Genomic DNA, 18,177 nt, shown 5'->3' with positions numbered 1-18,177 from the left:
CTAAACAAGTCCAGCTCCCCTCAGCCTTTCTTTAGAGGAGAGGTGCTCCAGCCCTATGAGCATCTTCATGGCCTCCTCTGGACCCAGTATAACAGCTTTGCATCCTTCTTGTGCTGGGGCCCTGGGCAGTACTCCAGGTGGGGCCTTGTGGGGGCAGAGCAGAAGACAACAATCCTGTTCCTCATCTTGTTGCCACCCCTTTGTTGATGCAGCCCAGTACACTGTTTACACTGTTAGCCTTGCAGGCTGCAAGACCATGCTGATGGCTCATGTCCAGCTATTTTTTTGTCCACTAGAATCCCCAAGTCCTTCTCCACCCTCTCAATGTGTTCTCCTAGACCATGTACATAGCTGGGATTGCCCTGATGGAATTGCAACACCTCGTTCTTGGCCTTGTTGAACTTTATGAACTTCTCATGGGCCCACTTTTCAAGCCTGTCCAGGTCCTTCTAGATGGCATCCCTTCCTTCTGTCATGTCAGCTGCACCACTCTCTCATCAGCTAATCTCATCATCCATGTCATTGATAAAGATGTTGAGAAGCACTGGTCCCAAGATGGACCCCTGGAGGACACCATTCATCATGGCCTCCACCTGAACATAAAGCCATTGATCACAACCTTCTGGCTGCGACCATCCAACCGCTTCCTTGCCCTGATAAGTCCTGTAACTTCTTTTTGCCCTAGAGTTCTGCAGGTCTGGCACTCACAAATGGCAAACCCAGCCTAGCTGCTTCTTCCTGTCTGCACTCGGGAGCCTGGTTCTGTCTGACCTGCTGCACTCACCCATATTTGCAAAGGACTGTCGTGTAAAACCAGCAGCCAGTTCAGCCCATAGTTTAACATTGATTTAATTCTGCTTGCATACCTACAAGTTAATCCACAAGTTAAGAAGAAATAACCTTTTTTCCTTCATCACGTTGATTCTCCTCAAAATACCAACAGAGTTGGAGCTGTTCATGGTAATTTAAGCCTTTCTCTGAGTATGATTTTATTTTCAATGATGTCCTTCAACCACTTTTCTCTAAATCGACAGTGCTCTGGTCTGGAGGAGAGAGTAAAAAGGGCAAATAGCAAGAAAAATGCCTATGTGCTTCAAAAATTAATGCTTGCTGGAACTGCACAAAGCTATTAAAAACTCATTATGTAGAATGCAGGTGTGGCTGCTCACACTTGTGGTAGAGTGAAGGCAGGGTCTTTTAGTTTTACTTAACAAAATGTTGACATCTTCCTCTGCCTCTCTGATATTAGTATGAATTTCTCATTTACACCAGGCTTCTTGCTTGTTTTGGCAAGGAACAGCTTGCTAGAACCCCCCAGTCATGGCAGTGATAGAGAAGCAATGCTGCGTACCTGTGAATCAGCCTGCTGGACTCCAGAAAGAAGAATACCTCCACAGGCAGGGTCTGCAAGAGAGGAGAGACAGGGTGAAGTTCACATATGAGCTACAGGACCAAAAAAAGAAATGTTTTGATTAGATGAGAACTAAAATCTATCCCTTCAAAAACAACTCCGTGCAACATTTCTGATACTGATGAGCACCATTTCAAATTTTGATTTGTGGCCTCTAAATTTTCTCTTCATAAGGGAATGACTCAGAAATTCCAATGTTAATTCTGTGCTAGGATAAGATCTGTGACCAGTGGCAGTGATTTCTGGGTTGCTGCTTGGGGGTTCATAACCACCAGCTAGAAAGGCTACGGTACAGCACGACAACAGGGGACATAAAAGCCTCCACTGTGCAGGTTCAGTTTGGTCTTGAGTCACAAAATACCATCGTACAGGTGAATACTGAGCTGTGGAAGCGTACATAATGTGATCAATTACAGAATTTCAGTAAGAAGTGCAATGGAAACTTAAAGGAGTAAGTAAACAGGAGGAAATAGCTATAAAATATTATGCTTTACAAATTAGTTTTCTCAAGCCTTTTCCAGAATATAACATAATATGATACCAAGGCAAAAATATTAAATATGGTCTGGAAGATAAAAGTCCTTTTGGAGCGTTGTTACAAACTTTAACTCCAAAGATCTGTTGTTAGAGGCTAGAACTGTTGAAATTACTGCTTCCTCTCGTTCAAGGTAAAGAAAGCTGGTGTTTGGCTGCTGTGCCTTAAAGGATTGCTGTGTGCCACTTTTGAATACTTACGGCAGGTTTGATTTTTGAGATCTCTATCACAAAATAGGTGCTTGCTGTTGCTAGTGGGATGGGTTTTCTGCGTGTTGGGATGCTCCAGAGAACTCTATAGTGGTACTTCTTGCTGTACTGCAGATCTTCTTCCCAGAGAAACTCCGAGCAGTGAAGCCAGCTCTTGTGAAGCTCCCATGTCTGCTGAACAACCAGAGCACGCTCTGTCTAGCAGACGTAACCAAAGGGAGGTGCTAAAAGGAACTGGGGTGCTTTTATTTAATTTTTCACACTGTTCAGCAGTGAGAGGGCACAGTCTAACTGGGTGGTTGGGATTGTCACTCACGGAAATGTATTCTTCGATTTGCTGCTGTCCCCTCTCCACTGAGAAGTCTTCACATGTTGTCCACTGAATATTTCTGACGGCGTATTCAGCTTCTGAAAAGGATAAAATGCTGTGAAAATCCTTCTGGGAAAGCTCTGACACACGGTAAGACGTGGCAAATAGAGCAAGCTCCTTACCTTCTTCTTCCTGCACATTATTTAGATAATATTCCTGCGCAGTATGTATTGCCTTTTTCACAATCGTGTGTGCTACCTTCTCAGTGGCAGCACTTTCGTTTTCATTGTCCATTGTTTTGACCTCTGGAAAAAGAAGCTGTCACCTTGGAAATGCCCTTCCCAGACTGGGGGAGGACTGGGGGAGCGCAGTTAGGTGGTGGCTGGCAGTGCCTGAGGAGCTCCACCGCTGCTCTCTGTGTTCTGTTGGCATGGCAACCCACGAGCCAACAGTCCGCCCAAGGACATTTTGGGAACGGAACCGCCTGCAGCTCTGCAAACACAGCCTGCTGCACAGAGCTTCCTTGGCACACAGCTCCGCAGAGCCTGAGGGCTGCTGATGGAAAAAGCTTCAGACGTTTTCATAAAACGCAGGGTGCAAAATCCCCAGCAGCCACTCTTCCATGACGGGGGGGGTTTCCCACAGGAACAAACAGGCAGCTTTGACAAAATGCAAGGCTGGCAGTATTTAGGAAGCCTGAGCAGCTGGGAGGCCTGACTTAACCATAGCCACCTTCTTGTAGAGCCCGAGCACAGAGCGCCCCCATAGAAGCATCAGGTGCTTCTGGCCCTGCTCAGGGGCACAAACCATGAGGGATGTATTGCTCAGAAGGACTGAGAAACTCTTCAGTCACATCCCAACCGCCCCTTGCAGGAATTCAGATGCAAATTTGAGTGTAAGCTTGCTGTCATTTATGCTGGTGTAAATTCAGAAACTCTGCTTACATCCGTGTATTTTCTATTCCCACAATATTTGTTGTTTTTCAGTGTGGCTACAAGCAAATAAAGGAAACTGCATTACCAAAATACTTCTGAAGAACGGAGAAACAGACTTAGCTACAGTTAACACAATTTCTAGTGCTGGGTATCCTCAATATAAGGGGTGTTTGTTGCCAGCCTGGTGCTATTTCTGTAGCCTTTGTGTAGCTAAGGCTTAATTTTCCAGCCACAGCGACTTCAGAAATTTCTAGTTCATGTGACTGTGCCTTGTTCAATATCTGATTGTTTCTGGTTGTTCACACCTGTGCCTCACAGTGAAACACTCCATTCAGTGTGGTGATGTAACAGATTGCTCCCTGCCACCCACGGCCTTCCTTCCCCCAACTGCCTCCTCAGAGCTGACCTTACAGACAAGGCCAATGGACAATGAGCAACAGTACTGATAATGCTTTTGCTAAGCTAGATTAACAACCACAAATCTGCCTCAGACTCGGGGGCCTGAAAGAGCTGATAGCAGACACCTTGTTCAACAGCTGAAGACCAATTGAGCAGGCTCCTAAAAAGCAAACTGGCAGCTATGAGTCAATCATACCCCATAAACAGGGAGTCAGCCCAAAAGCCTACCTTGAGCTCTCCTGCACAGCAGCTGGCTGCACAACAGGATCTTCCCGTGAGTAGGGAATCCCATTGAGGTTATGCCTGTGAAAGATCTCATACTTGATGTCAAGACAGCATGCTGATACACATCCTTGGTAAGTGACTAATAGTGTGTTTTAGGCTCTGTTAGCCTTGCTAAGATTACATCTTATATTGGTTGAAAGCTCTACTAGCTTCACTAAGACTATATTGAGTGTGCACATGTAATCCTTTAGACGTAAACTGTTGACCAAATCTAGGACTAAGAGTGGATCCAGCTGTGCTTGGGTTCTTTACCTTCATTGATCAAGTTTAAGAAGGGTGTCCACTCTGAACCTTGTGACTCAATGGGGGGGCCTCCTATGTGTCTACCCTACCCTCTATGCAGTAAATAATCAAATGTATCCACTTATCCCAAATCTTGAGAAGTTGCTGTTAAATCACTATGTTATATCTACATTATGTAAATAAATATATTCTAGCTTCTCTCTTATGAGTGCCATGTAATATCATTTGTTTTCATCTGCAACAAGTGACACAAGATCTGCATTTCACTTCCACATCTGACATCTTGCAATTTCCCTTTTCCAGAGGAAATTAATTCCATCCAAAGCTTACAGCAACACAGATACAATGGGTAAATACACGTATATATTTATTAGAAACCTAGTTTGTTGTATACAGATCTGTGGCTTCTTTTGAGGTGTGCTGCCTTAGTCTATGTTCTCCAGACCCTGAAAAAGAAAGAGTGAACAAGTAGCAGCAGTACACACACAGCTCTTGTCCCCTGACTGTGTCTGCTGGGCAGAAGGCACAGCTCAACGTGCCACTTTTCAACCCCCGTTCCTCACACACCCAAACCATCACAGAACCCTTGTCCCAGCAGCACCCCGTGTCCAGCACGGAGCTCAGTGCGCACGGCCCTGCCCAGCACCTGCCTTGGACACGTAGTACTTGTTGACCCCCGACACTCTCCGGTCCCTTTCCATCAGCGTCCATTGGTACGGATTGCGGGCAATCCTCTTCTCCTGCGGGCACACGGAGCTGCGCGTTACGGAGCGGCACGGGGAGAGCGCAAAGCGGGAGGCGAAGGGAAAGGGGTCGGGAGGCAGGCCGCGGCCCGAGAGCCTCGGAGGGTCGAGGCGGTCCGGAAGCGCTGACCTTGCCGCCGTTGCACCACCGGTGCATGAAGATGGTGGAGAGACCGGGGATGCAGAGGCAGACGCCCATGATGGCCATGCCAGGCAGAATCTCGTACCACATCGCGCCGCTACCGCCGGCACCGTCCCCGCTTCCAGCTCGGCTGAGGGCACACCCAGCACGCCCCGCGCAGGGAGCTGCGGACCTCCTGGCCGCGCGGGGCACGACGGAAGTTGTAGTTTTCCACTCCGCGCGGGGCACGCCGGAAGTCGTAGCCTTCCAGGCCGCGCGGGGGCGAAGAGGCCTCGGCCGAGGGCGCGGCTGGCGGCCCGCTAAGGCGCAGCCGCGAGAGGCGCGCGGCCAATGGGCGCATTGGGGTGCGCGGCGCAGCCCCGCGGCCCGGGATGAAGGAGGACAAGGAGAACGCCAGGCCCAAGGAGCGGCGCGGGGCCCCTGCCGGGCCGGGAGCCGGCTCGGGGGCGGCGGGCGGCTCTGACGGGAGGACCGGCGGCACCGCCGAGCTCGAGCGGCTGGAGCGGCCCAAGGACAAGAAGGAGACGCTGAGCAAGGTGCGGCCCGGCCCGAGGGAGGCACGGCGCGGCGGCGGGGGGAGCTGGAGCCGCGGCGGGGAGGGGGTGGAAGATGAACGGGGAGAGGAAGAGAAAGAGAAAGGGGGGCGGCCCTCGGCGCTGCCGTAACGCCGGGCCGTGCTGCAGGTGGTGATCCGGCGGCTGCCGCCCAGCCTCACCCGGGAGCAGCTGGAGGAGCACCTGCAGCCCTTGCCCGAGCACGACTACTTCGAGTTCTTCGCCAACGACTCCAGGTAGGGCCCCGCCCGCCGCTCCCCGCCTCGCGTCCCGCCCGCCCGCCTCTCACTGCCTCTCCCCGCAGCCTGTACCCGCACGTCTTCTCCCGCGCCTACATCAACTTCAGGAACCAGGAGGACATCGTGCTGTTCCGAGACCGCTTCGATGGCTATGTCTTCGTGGATCACAAAGGCAGGTGGCCCCGGGGCTGGGCCGGGGGCTGGAGGGCGGCATGCGGGCTGTTTCTGCCTGTTGGCAGCATCGTGAACGTGGTAGAAGATATCCAAATAACAACAGCACTTTACGCTCGGTGGGAAGTAAGTTAGGTTAATTTTAGGTATCACATGTCAAATGTGGGTGCGCTCAGCTCAGGTGGTGCTGGAGCTGTTATAGAGGCAAGGTTGGTGTCAGCGTGGCTGACGCTCGTGCCCTCGTTGCAGGAGGGCTGGGCAGAGCACTGGGTGTTGTCATTCCCACTGGGTGGAGGCTGAGGTCGGTGGTGTCACTTGGTTCTGCCTCTCCCTGCTCCAACGATGACATACTTTTGATCACTCTGTAATACTACTCAAGGCCTGTCTCGCATCAGAGTGAGCTGCCTTGGTTTGGTACAGGGAGCAGTTTTTTCCCTGCAACCCAAATTGTGGAGTTGTTTCCCGCAAGATCAGTGTCTCTGGAAAGCAGACAAGTGCTGTTCTTGGGATGCTCCTCCAAGAATTTGAGTGCTACTTAGCTCTGTTCTAACTGTGCCTTAAATATTCAATACATCTCACATCCTTTACTTTCACATTAAAAACAAAAACAAAAAATCTGCTTACGTTGGGTAACACCAATCCTTGCTGCTCTCTCACTGTCAGACCTTAAAATCTCACGTTCAGTGGAAGCTGTGACAGGAGTCGTCCTCTGGGCTTTGGTAGACTGAGAACTTCCCACTCAGCTTTGTTTCAAATCTATGGATCTTTTAATCCATCTGGGTGTTTTATGTGATGTGCAGCTCTGCCTGTGAAAACCTTTTATTTAGGGAGTGCATAATGGAGTTCTCATAATGCCTGCATATTTTCTAAGAATGCTCCTTTGCAATGTAAAGGCTCACTCACTGTATTTACCATGCCAAAGAATAGTGCTAGGTTAATGCTGCCACAAATGCAGCATCTCTGTTGGAAAATAAAACTCCAAAGCCTGTTTGCAGTGTGTGGATGTTACATTGTACTGCATTTTGTCAAAAAGTGAGATTTGCCTTGGTCGCCTTAAGCTGAAATGTTCCCTGCTGCCAGCACAGCACAGATGTGGCCTGCAGGATGGGGGCAGTGTGGTGTAAGGGAGGTGGCTGAGCTGGCAGCTGTGGGCATCTGGCGTTTCCCTCTTGTTCAGGGTCTGTGAATCTGGTATTCTGTTAACGTTGCAAGACAATTTGTTTCAGGAGTTTTGTTCTCTCCAAAGGCGTTATTTAATTAAATAGCTTTGAAAATCATTTGTGTTTTATGTTGTTCCATTAGTCCCTTCTAGTATTGCGTGTTCCTGGCGCGGCTCATCTTTCTGTTCTGGACATGCATGATGTGCTCTGTTTAATGCCTGTTTCGTTTCTGTCTTAATGCAGTTTTTCCTCTCCTCTCTTAAAAGGTCAGGAATATGCTGCCATAGTAGAGTTTGCTCCTTTCCAGAAAGCTGCAAAGAAGAAGAGCAAGAAAAAGGATGCCAAAACGGGGACAATTGAAGATGGTATAACAGCTGGCTAGTTTGTTTTGCATGCCTAGAGACTTGAAAGTCCTAAAAGTAGTTTGAATGCAGTATTTTGTGTATTGATAGAATTACACACAAGCCTTATTACTGCTGGTTTACTGGCTGCGGATCTGTTAAGTATAGCTGTCATATTTAGAGCGAGTTCTCTGAGGGTGGACAGTTCACGAAAAGACATCATGTAAACACTGCAACTTCACTTGTTTATTCCAGACTTCCTGCAGTGACCAAGTGGGTTCTTTTCATGCTCCAATACATTTTTTTTTCCTCTCTCTGTAGATCCAGAATACAAGAAGTTTTTGGAAAGTTACAGTGCAGATGATGAGAAGTTAACCTCCACTCCTGAAACCTTACTGGAGGAAATAGAGGCAAGAAACAAAGAGCTGATTGGTATGGAAATCTTCATGCTAAGTTACCTTTTCCTAAAGCACCAAGCAAAGTATGTGGTGTATCTTTAAGCTGTGATTTCTCAGCATTGAGGAGGCTGTGTTTTGTGTTCACCTGGTGTTGTTAAACCTTTAGGCTGATACATTCAGTGTGCTTTTTTTTTTTTTTTTTTTACTTTCATGATCTAAATTTAAGTTTTATATGGTAATCTTTGGGTTTTGGGCTGCTAATCAGATGCTTTAGCTGGACAAGGCTGTGGAGTGGCTGCGTTTTGGTGAGGTGTGGTGATGTTCTGTTGTGCTTGAGTAAAATGGACTAGAATGATCCTTCTGGAGCATGCTACAGGTATCAGTGAGGAAAGCTGAGAAACAGATAAGGCAGGGTAAATGTCTCTTTACATACAGGTATGCTGGAAAACTTATGAGTGTCCTAAACAGAATTTTAGAATTGTAATGATTGCTGTGCAGTAGGGTTGGAATACTTGTTTCACTGCTGTATTGCTGATGGAAGAGAAGGCAGACTGCATAGTCCATAAGGCCTCTTGGTGTCATGTAGAATTTGTTACAGGTATTGCAGTACCAGATGAAACATTGTTTACACTAGCTTTCATATATTTTCTAGCTAAAAAGACTACTCCCTTACTGAACTTCTTGAAAAATAAGCAGGTAAGACTCTGCCCAGAATCTTCTTGTTGCTTGCAGATACAATAATTTGCTCGTTTAGAGCATGAGTGCATATATTGCAGGGTGCTTACTGATGTGTTACTGCTCTTCTTTTTGAAGAAGCAGCTTTTGATCCAATTTCCTTGCTCGTGGGTCGTTGACAGATGTTAAACTATAAGAACACTGGCCTTTGTAATAACAGTGATGTTTTCTGTGCATTCTGGTCACAGCTAGCACCATGCTGGACATCTCTGTGGCACTGCCAAACCAGATCTCACTGAAATGCTTGAGTTTTAATGCAGCTGTGGCTGAGGTCCTTGTAGATCATCTTTCTCCTAGCACATAATCTTATTTCAACATCTGGCAATTCAGAAAATCACTGATGAAACAGATCTCACTGAAATTAGAATGATAAAAGCTGAGTCCAGTGTCTTTTCCTCCTGTAAATCTTGACTTGTGCGATGCTTCCAAACATCGATGCTGTAATAATGTGCCCGGGTTCACAATAGTACTATAGAGAAAACAGTGGTTTTATAATAGGGGGAGTTTTGAGGCCAATTATTTTCTAATGAAATACTCCATCACCTTGTAGCAAAGTACCCTGTTGGGCTTAAAGGGATGTTTTCTAGTTTGGAGATACACTGTTTCTTTGTTTTTGACATATGTAGAGGCTCAGAGAGGAAAAGAGAGAGGAGAGGAGGAGGAGAGAATTGGAAAGAAAAAGACAAAGGGAAGAAGAAAGAAGAAAATGGAAGGAGGAGGAGAGAAGAAAGAGAAAAGAAGCAGAAAAACTGAAGAAAGTAGACAGATGTCCAGAAAAAGAAAGAGACAGATCAAAAGAAGAACCAAAGATTAAGGTCTAGAACAGTTCTTTATTATAAACTGTTACATTCCTTTCCCCCTATTATTTGTATATAAGTCTTTCAAAATGTGCTCTGTGTGAAGAATCACATGAGTTGGTGTTCGTAAATGACCACTTTTTTGTCGTATTTAATAGCAGGCATTGTAAAAGTTAATGTGCTGTAATGCTTCATAGAACACTCCAAGCTTTGTCACGTGACTTGTACATGCTGTGGTGAACAAATCGTGAATTTACTATGGAACAGAGACTTATTTTTAAGCTTTCTAAGGTGTGTTTTAGGAAAAAAGAATCCAATATGTTGTGTGGATTAAGCTTACTCATACACTCCAGCTTTTAAAGTACTGCAGTTTGCAGTAAAATTAACGTGTATTTCTTACTGGGCTGTGGTTCCCTTGATGCAATTTCAGTGTTGTGCCGGACAAATATGTATTAGTGAGCTTTTTAGATGAGACTTGTGTTTTCTTTGTAGCTACTTAAGAAGCCTGAAAAAGATGAAAAAGACTTGGAGAAAAAAGAAAAATCCAAGAAACTGGAAAGAGAGACTCTGAGGGAGGAAAAAAATGCGAGTAGTGCATCTGCCAAACGATCTGATGGGGAGACAAAAGAAGAGAAGGCAAAAAAGTATTCTAGTACTTGCTATAAATATCTGTATGTGTATATAACGTGTTTCCTGGTCATGCCGAGGTCAGGCTGCTCTGCCATGGCCACGTTCTGAAATTCCTTTGGAATGATTTTTCTGATATAAGGTGTGGGATGTGTTTCTGTGGCGGTGCAACATCCCCATGATTGTGAGAAGATGTGTGAATTACGGCATTCCTTCACTAGTGGACAAACTTTAAGATTCTTTGCAACTCTCTCTAGGAACTCCACAGGAGAAGCCCAGGTGTAGGGGACGTACAGCGGGCTGAGAGCACAGTCCTTGCAATGAAAGAATTATAACCGTGGCAAGAGGAGAGGCATACTGCAGTTACTAGTCCCTTTAAGTCTTGTAGAAGGCCAAAGTGGAAAACCTAATACTCAGCAGCTTCATGATCTGTGCAGGGTTCGGTTCTGCCATGTGGGGCAGAGAAATTTAGATGCTTTCAAAGCCAGAGGAGACTCGGCCAGCTATGTGACCAGAAGGCTAAGAAATGCCAGCACTTGGTGCCATCTCTGGTTATCGTGCATGACTTGGGTTAGGACAGTTTCCCAAAACTAGAACCTACCAGTCTGTCGTCTTCATATTGCAAATTTACACCAATATTACATTGATCTCCCAACTCTGTTCGGTGAATCTTTTGAGCTTCATCTTCAGTTTTGTTTTCATACAGATCGGAAGATGAGTGTGTAAAGGACTACAGGGATCGAGATAGAGATTTTGAAAGAGACAGAGAATATGAGAGAGCACAGAGGGAGAAACTGAGGCGCCAAGAAGAAGAGCGTCGGAGGCAGAAAGAGCGCTTTGAGAAAGAGAAGGTTTTTAGAAGAAAAGAGGAGGAGGTGAAAAAGGAGAGAGACTTGCTCAGAGATAAGGGAAAGAAAAGTGATCTTACAGACTTTACCTGCGGCGTGGACAAATCTGAGAAAGTAACCAAAGATGATAAAAAGGAGGATACAATTAAGAGGGATCGTATCAGAAACAAGGTGCTGTGTTTCTTCAATTTCGTGTGTTTAATTCATAGGGACCAGTTGGTGTTTTTAGGATAAATGCACTTTGAGGGAAGATCCATATTGTTTCTGTCATAGTTCTCCCTGTTAATGTAACAAACAGCTAGAAAGACTGCCAATTTGTTTAGTAAATATTCATACGTTTATTTTTTGTTTTTCTTTGTCACTGTATGGAAATGAAGGCAAAGTAGTGGGCTGAACTGTAGGTGCCATGATCCCAGTTCATTTGATAAGGATCCAGCCCAGTGGCAGGCATTGGTACAGCATCACTAGTCTGCATCTTTTGATGTATGTGCCTGAAAATGTATCTCAGAGTGGGAAACAGATTGACCAGGTTCCTCCAAAACAGGGACAAGGCTACTACATGCCAAATATAATATCCTTAAGAATAAATTCATGATGAAATGCTCTGAGTTTGGTTTTACCTGCTCTGCAGGTCTGCTTCTGCAGTACAAGTACATAAGGTAGCCATATGTAAGTCTTCTGTGTCGCCAAACACATTGTTGGATACAAATAGAAGAGGTTTTGGAGGAACTTTCAAGTTAGTCTGCATTCTGCGAGAGGAAGAGCTGAACTAGTCTCTTAAAGATGGAAGTAAGCTACTGATAACTGCAAGCAGGTGCAGTTCTTTGTGGCTTGAACAGGGGCAACCTTGATTCGAGCCAGTTGAAGTTACAGTGCCACCTTGGTGGAATAATATATTTTAGAGCAGTCTGAAAAGTTTGAATTTGAGCCTTTTGTTATATTGCTGGTGTCTTGAGAGCGCTGGGGCTCAGAAGGGGTCTAAATAGTTTTGATTTATTTCAGGATCGTCCAGCAATGCAGCTGTACCAGCCTGGAGCCCGAAGCCGAAGCAGATTGTGTCAGTATGAAGACAGTGCTGCAAAGTCCACAGATCAGGGAGCAGAGAAGAAACAAGAGAGCGAGAGCAGTAACGTGAAGGAAGAGGAGTGAGTGACCAGCATGCAGGCCTTATGTGTTCTGACTGTCTGTGCAGCCAAAGAGCTTGTACTACGCAATCCAGAAGTGCCTTCGAAGCGAAGAAGGAACAAAGGAAGAAGAGGGGCATTGTGCTGTTGGATGTTTCTGGCTAAAGAACCTCAGTTGTAGATTTGGAATTTGAAATGTTCTCATTGTATTTTCAGTTATTTGAATTTATTTTCCTAGCATCTAACTACAACAGAGAAGAGAACCTTTGCAAAGTAGAAAGACTTTGTGGCCTTAAGTATGATAATAAATGAGTCATGCGGTCAGGAGGAGATGACACCTGGATCTAATGCAGAGCTTTACTGTAGAGCCATTGGAGCCACTGTACCATGCACTGAAGCAGAGCAAGCTTGCAGTGGTGTGCTGTTAACACGGGCGTTGCCATGGCGTGCGGCGCTCCTTCCAAAGTGACGGCAGCTCCTTTGTACTGCTACAAAGCAGTAGCACCGAGCCGGGTCTGCCGGAGGGTGAGGTAGGGGTGGAGCAGAGCGCTCTGGTTCTGAAAAGGAAAACATCTGGAATTGCACAGTGACCTCAGGAGGGGAGAGCCCTTCCTCGAGAAAGAATTAAGTTGGAGTGTATGAATAAGCTGGCTTAATGTGGAATACTGCTTGAAATTCTTTCGCAAAGTCTACCTACACTGAAATGCTTATTTTGATTGAACGTAGTTGTGCAGTGCATCCCCTTCTGTTCGAGTCTGAAACGTTTCCCAACTGCTGCCCTCGGTCTGTGCTTCATCTTCCCTCTGTTTCGAAGTGTTGTTTTACAGCCCGGAAAGACTCCGCCGGTAGCGGCTCCTTTAAGGTAGCGCCTTTTAGCCGTGCCGCTTTTTGTACTGAGCCCAATAAACGTCCGCAAACCGTCGCAGCCGCAGTTGCGTCACTCAGCCGCGCCGCAGGGGGGCGCTGTGCCCGCGGCCCCGCGCCGCCGCCTCGCCCTCGCCCCGCCCCTTCCGCCTCTTCCGCAGCCGCCATCTCCGCGTCGCCGCGCCGCGCAGCGCTATGGTGAGGCTATCGGCCGCCATCCGGCGCCGGGACGCGCCGCTCCCACCCCGCTTCTCCACCGGGCGGTGACTCGGGGCTCGCGGCGGGGTCTGGCGGGGCGGGAGGGTGCCGGTCATCGCCTCTGCCGCGGCGGGGCCGGGCCGAGCTCCCCGCGCTCAATGCCGCTTTCTCTTGCAGTCGTCTCACAAGACCTTCAAGATCAAACGCTTCCTCGCGAAGAAGCAGAAGCAGAACCGCCCCATCCCGCAATGGATTCGCATGAAGACGGGCAATAAGATCAGGTAATGGGGTCGGCCGGAGCTCTTTGAGGAGCCGCGGCCCGGCACTGCGCACGCTCGGCATCACGTTCCCGTACGGACCGGCCTGAAGGCTGGAGAACCTGCCGTGTGTGCCGGCAGCGCTCCGCAGCGCCGTGGCGCACGGATGCAGCTCTCACACGGTGTGCGTGGGGCGCATCTCCACAGGTTCGGTTCAGTTTTTGTTTTTGTTTTTTTTTTCCCCACTTTGGGGCTCCCAGCTTTTCCTTCTCGAGTTCATTTCTGTGTTCTGTAAGTATTTATGGGTGTAAATCAGCTGTTGAGATGAGTCAACTTTAATTAACGGTCAATTAATTGAAACTGAAAGCATAAGGTGTACCTGTGGAAGAATTATTCCAGAATGTTACATCAGCAGCCGTTCTGCTCCTGACATTCCTCTTCCAGCTCCTCCTCTCTCCAACAGCCTTCCCTCTCTTGCTGCATCTCAAGGAGCAGCGCCTTACAGAACATACAGAGCACAGCTGTTCTGAGGTGCATAAAGAACAAAGGTCTCCTCGGGTGTGTAGGGGAGATGAAATCGACAATATAAAGTGCTTGATTTGTGACTGAAACTAATTTGCAGCAGTTCCCTTTTCTTTGCCTATAGCACTTGTTTTCAAGCATTACATTCAAGAAAGCGCAGTATGGGATTATTGCAGCTTCCCAGGTAAAGGCCAGCTGTGCAAAAGATGGTGCCAGTGTGAGCCAGTCCAGTTGCTGCGCAGCCAGCTCATTGTGTAGCCCACATGCTTTGCTGCCCAGACTTCATAGGAGAGTAGGATTTTTTCTCCCAGATCTTTTTTTCTCCTCTGTAGTGAGGAGAATGGCGGTACCAGCAGCTGGCTACGGCAGTGAGGCAGCACAGAATTGCTGAGTTCCTTTTGCTTCTGTTACCTCTTTTCCGTTTAGGAAAATCAGCATTGTGTGCCCCTTGTCTTTCAGTTACCAGCATAAAAACAGCTTCTGTTTTCACTGTATTATATTGCTTTGTAATATTTTATCATGCAGCAAGATCTCTTAATCTTTGTCTTGTGGCACTTAAGTGCTTCATCTACCTTCCAAACTGTGTGCTATAGCAGGCTGCAATTGCAGTGCTTCATTCTGTGGGAGTACTGCCATTTTCCTGCTGAGAGTAATTCTGTTAATGCTGTCTTTGGTTTTACCTGTATGTTGGTGAAACTGTTTGTCCTTAACATGAACATCACCCGTGGCTCATAAATGGACATACATTATCAATGATTTGATGTAGCTTCCCAGAAGAGTGTACTTTCCATACACAGCTTGTCATGAAAAATGATTAGATTTGTCTTAGGCTACAAATTGCATGCAGGAAATAAGTTTCATGATAACTGGGCAGACTGTACGTGGGGTTTTTTGTCTCCAAAAGAGGGGGGAGAACATTCACGTGCTAATGCATCTTTTTCTAAGACCTGTTTCTTTCTCAAGCCTTTAGATTTCTCTGCAGTGCTATGCTAATTGGTTAGCAAATGAAGAAAGTAAACAGATGGGAATTTAAACTAAAAGAAAAGTACAAAGTTGATTTTTGTTGGCAGCCTGCCACAGTAGCATGGTAGAAATCCTTCACTGATGAGCTAATTGAAGGTGTTTTCAGTCCACCTGGATGGTCAGCTGTGTTTTGCTAACTGACGTTGTTTTTGTCTTAGGTACAACTCCAAAAGGAGACACTGGAGAAGGACCAAACTGGGCTTGTAAGAGAGACTGTCTCTGGGAGCTCTAATAGCACTTGTCTTTCTGCATCAGATTGATACACCCCAAACGCTGATCAACAACCCTCAAGTCATTCCTTCTGTAGTGCTGGACTGCAGTGCTCAGTTCTTGTTCCGTGAGCCAGTGCAGGCTCATGCTGTTAACGGGAATCTCAAAGCATTTGGCATCTGAAACATGAAGACTGTGTTCTATTAGTGTTCTTTCTTTCAGGCATCATAAGTATTAACAGTGTTCAGGCTTGTTAATAAATATGGACCTGAATGAAGTGGCTGATTTTGTCTATGTACAGTGGGATGGTAGCACAGAAAGGCAGTGTTACTGCAGACACATTCTTACCTAGTGTGGAAAACCTCACCAGCTCTTTCCGGCCAGGTGAGGCTTTGTCTTCTCAGTTATTGTAAATTGCAGAGCACCAAACACACCAGTTCTTAAAGAAAAGGGGTAAAAAACAAAGCTGATTTTACAGTAGTTAGTCTGGAGAAAATATTATTAGACAAATAGTGGGGGGAAAAAATAAAGGCTTTTAGAGGCAGAGGACATTCACAAGTTTGAAAAAGGCTTCATGACCCACAGCTGCTGTGGCTGAAGTGTGTGCAGTGTCAGTCTCTGATTTGTTGACTGGGGAAGACGGGGTTACATTTTGGGTAGTTTTAAGCAATGTTACTACAAAAAGTAAGTAGCACTGTCACCATTTGTTGAAGCTGTGTCCGTTCACCTCCTCTGGTTTTACTTTATGGAGCTGCAAAGCACATTGAGAAGGGCCTTCTGGGATAAGGTGGCCTCCTGTGTGAAGCTCTCCAGTTCCCTTTCTCAGTTCCATTTATGCTGACATAGATGTACGGATGTCCCCTGTGACAGAAGCCAGCCACTGCTTCTTCCCAGCTCTGCTGTTACCTCCCACATAACCCTTTGAACATCTGCAAGTAGACCACACAGTAATGCCTGCTGGGGTCCTGTTGTTGCTATTCAGACTGGTTGCTTTTCTCATGTTTTATTATTTTTTTAATTGATGAAATAGCACAGATGAACAGGAAGTGCCATGCAGTCAATACTGGTCAGATGCTGAAACGTCACATGCCCAGAAGAACAATGAAGGCACTTGTCCAGGCAGTGTGTGTGAATGTGAAGCCGAGTCTGGTCAGTGAGATCTGTATATTGTAACTGCCTGCCCTGGGCCTGAGCAGTGTGCTTGCAAAGCCTGCCCTGGACAAGTGCTCATGTGAGCTGCAGGTGGCCCTTTAGGAGCCCAGGCTGTGATGTGGAAGACTTACAGGGATCTTGCCTCGTACCACAAGTCATCCAGGGGAGACAGCTGTACCTGCAGCATCCGTGGCTCCAGGAGCAGCTCTTGGGTACAGCGTGGAGCAGAGCAGCTCCTGGAGCAAGAGATTTGGATCCTGGTGGGGAAGCGGGTTCAGCATAGCTGAGAGTTTCATCTATGAGGTTGGAAAGGAGAAAGAGGGAAAAATACATCAAGGACAATGGAGAGATTTATCTCCTAGAAAATCTGTGCTCTATGGATAGGCTGTAATGCGTAATGTCTGCGCATTCCCCTAAACGTGGAACAACCTGCTTCGTGTTGCTTAGAGCTCTTACTGCTCTATGAAGTTGTCTTGATGCCAACCACAGGTGCGGTTTAATTTAAAACACTGTCAGCAGAATGGTATTAAGAAGTTACTCAAAGGGAGAAGGGGGAGAAGGAATTAAACTGAAGTCAGCACTTAAGCTCCCCAAATCCTGCATTCTCCATCAGAGCCTCTGATAGTCACTGACTTACTGCAGGGAACTGCAGAAGGAGGCTGTGACTTAGCACTGAGCCCGTGTGGGCTGCACTGTCCCCTTCTCCAGGGCAGGTCTGGTGTCAGCCATCACCTCTGCTCGGCAGGCTGATGATGCAGTGCTGCTGGATGTGTCTGTAGCAAAGCCCATCCTGCTGCTGAGCGCTGCAAAGAAGGCAAATAGCCATCTGACAAAGTTTGGGAATCAGCCATTTGCAGTGGTGTGAGGCTGCATCCATGCAGTATTTTTCTGGGGAGTTCTCAGAGTTGTGAGTGCCTAGCTGGGCTGAATTCTCCCCCAAGTTCTCCACACATCAAACGCTTCAAGCCTTCACAGCTGGCTGTCACCTCACGCCCCCAGATCCTTTCCCTCTGTGCAGCCTGCCAGCCACTCTGCCCCAAGCCTGGGGTTGTTGTGACCAAAGAGCAGCACTTGGTCTCCTTGAAGCTCATCCCTGCAATCAGCCTGTCCAGATCCCTCTGCAGGGCCTTGCTGCCCCCAGGCAGATCGACACCTGCAGCCAACTTGGTGTCATCTGTAAACTTAACTGATGGTGCACTCAGTGCTCTCATCTGGGTTGAACAGGCTGGGCCCCAGTACTGCCCTGCTGGAGAGCCACACTCGTGACCGGCTGCCAGCTGGATGTGACTCCATCCAACACCACTCTCGGCCCAGCCCTCAGCCAGTCCCTCACCCAGCAGAGAGCATACTTGTCCAGGCCTCAGGCTGCTGCTTCTCCTGGAGAATGCCATGGGAGACAGCGTCAAAGGCTTTGCTGATGTCTAGGAAACTTTATCAACAGCCTTTCCCTCGTGCACCAGGAGGGTCATTCGGTCACAGGAGATCAGGTTGGTCAGGCAGGACCTGCCTTTCGGGAAGCCATGCTGGCTGGACCCGATTCCCCGGTATTCTCGTGCAGCACCGCGTGACTGCACTCCAATCGCTCTCTGACCTTCCCTGGCACCGACGTCAGGCTGACAGGCCTGCGGTTCCCCAGCCCTCCCTGTGGCGGTGTCGCATCAGCAGCCTGCAGCCGCCTGGCCCCCCAGCTGAGCGAGGACGGCTGGTAGAAGATGGGAAACGGCTCGGCAATCGCTTCTGCCCGC

The 18,177-nt window shown here is 47.5% G+C and overlaps 4 protein-coding genes and 1 non-coding gene across 9 annotated transcripts; 3 read left to right on the top strand and 2 right to left on the bottom strand.

Annotated features, from left to right (window-relative positions):
• Positions 1–833: 833 nt before the first annotated feature.
• AKAP14 (A-kinase anchoring protein 14) lies at positions 834–4,561 on the bottom strand. Of its 5 annotated transcripts, none has more exons than XM_052672921.1 (5): positions 2,648–4,561; positions 2,472–2,563; positions 2,147–2,329; positions 1,352–1,404; positions 834–1,043 (listed from the first exon to the last, which is right to left on the bottom strand). In XM_052672921.1, exons 1-5 carry the CDS (start codon positions 2,757–2,759, stop codon positions 956–958), a joined length of 528 nt encoding a protein of 175 aa, XP_052528881.1. In that variant the 5' UTR covers positions 2,760–4,561; the 3' UTR covers positions 834–955. The 5 variants fall into 5 exon arrangements, with proteins under 5 accessions (XP_052528881.1, XP_052528882.1, XP_052528879.1 ...); XM_052672922.1 differs by having other exon boundaries at positions 2,147–2,326; XM_052672919.1 differs by having other exon boundaries at positions 2,472–4,561.
• A 116-nt stretch (positions 4,562–4,677) lies between these two features.
• Positions 4,678–5,376, bottom strand: NDUFA1 (NADH:ubiquinone oxidoreductase subunit A1). The gene is made up of 3 exons (XM_052672926.1): positions 5,201–5,376; positions 4,978–5,067; positions 4,678–4,773 (listed from the first exon to the last, which is right to left on the bottom strand). The coding sequence occupies exons 1-3, from the start codon at positions 5,300–5,302 to the stop codon at positions 4,753–4,755; spliced, it is 213 nt and encodes a 70-aa protein (XP_052528886.1). The 5' UTR covers positions 5,303–5,376; the 3' UTR covers positions 4,678–4,752.
• Positions 5,377–5,521: 145 nt separating this feature from the next.
• Positions 5,522–13,128, top strand: UPF3B (UPF3B regulator of nonsense mediated mRNA decay). The gene is made up of 10 exons (XM_052672918.1): positions 5,522–5,748; positions 5,896–6,002; positions 6,071–6,177; positions 7,603–7,701; positions 7,999–8,109; positions 8,728–8,771; positions 9,437–9,625; positions 10,100–10,251; positions 10,941–11,253; positions 12,085–13,128. The coding sequence occupies exons 1-10, from the start codon at positions 5,584–5,586 to the stop codon at positions 12,229–12,231; spliced, it is 1,434 nt and encodes a 477-aa protein (XP_052528878.1). The 5' UTR covers positions 5,522–5,583; the 3' UTR covers positions 12,232–13,128.
• Positions 13,129–13,156: 28 nt separating this feature from the next.
• Positions 13,157–15,557, top strand: RPL39 (ribosomal protein L39). The gene is made up of 3 exons (XM_052672925.1): positions 13,157–13,268; positions 13,446–13,549; positions 15,229–15,557. The coding sequence occupies exons 1-3, from the start codon at positions 13,266–13,268 to the stop codon at positions 15,275–15,277; spliced, it is 156 nt and encodes a 51-aa protein (XP_052528885.1). The 5' UTR covers positions 13,157–13,265; the 3' UTR covers positions 15,278–15,557.
• Positions 14,637–14,768, top strand: LOC128076249 (small nucleolar RNA SNORA69). The gene has a single exon (XR_008204304.1). It is a non-coding gene; the product is annotated as a small nucleolar RNA SNORA69 (small nucleolar RNA).
• Positions 15,558–18,177: the final 2,620 nt, after the last annotated feature.

This window comes from Tympanuchus pallidicinctus, unplaced genomic scaffold (assembly GCF_026119805.1).
Source record: "Tympanuchus pallidicinctus isolate F22 unplaced genomic scaffold, pur_lepc_1.0 scaffold13, whole genome shotgun sequence".
In the NCBI taxonomy this organism is placed as follows: Eukaryota; Metazoa; Chordata; class Aves; order Galliformes; family Phasianidae; genus Tympanuchus; species Tympanuchus pallidicinctus.
The sequence above is the reverse complement of the archived record's forward strand: the minus strand, read 5'-3'. Positions and strand labels throughout refer to the sequence as shown.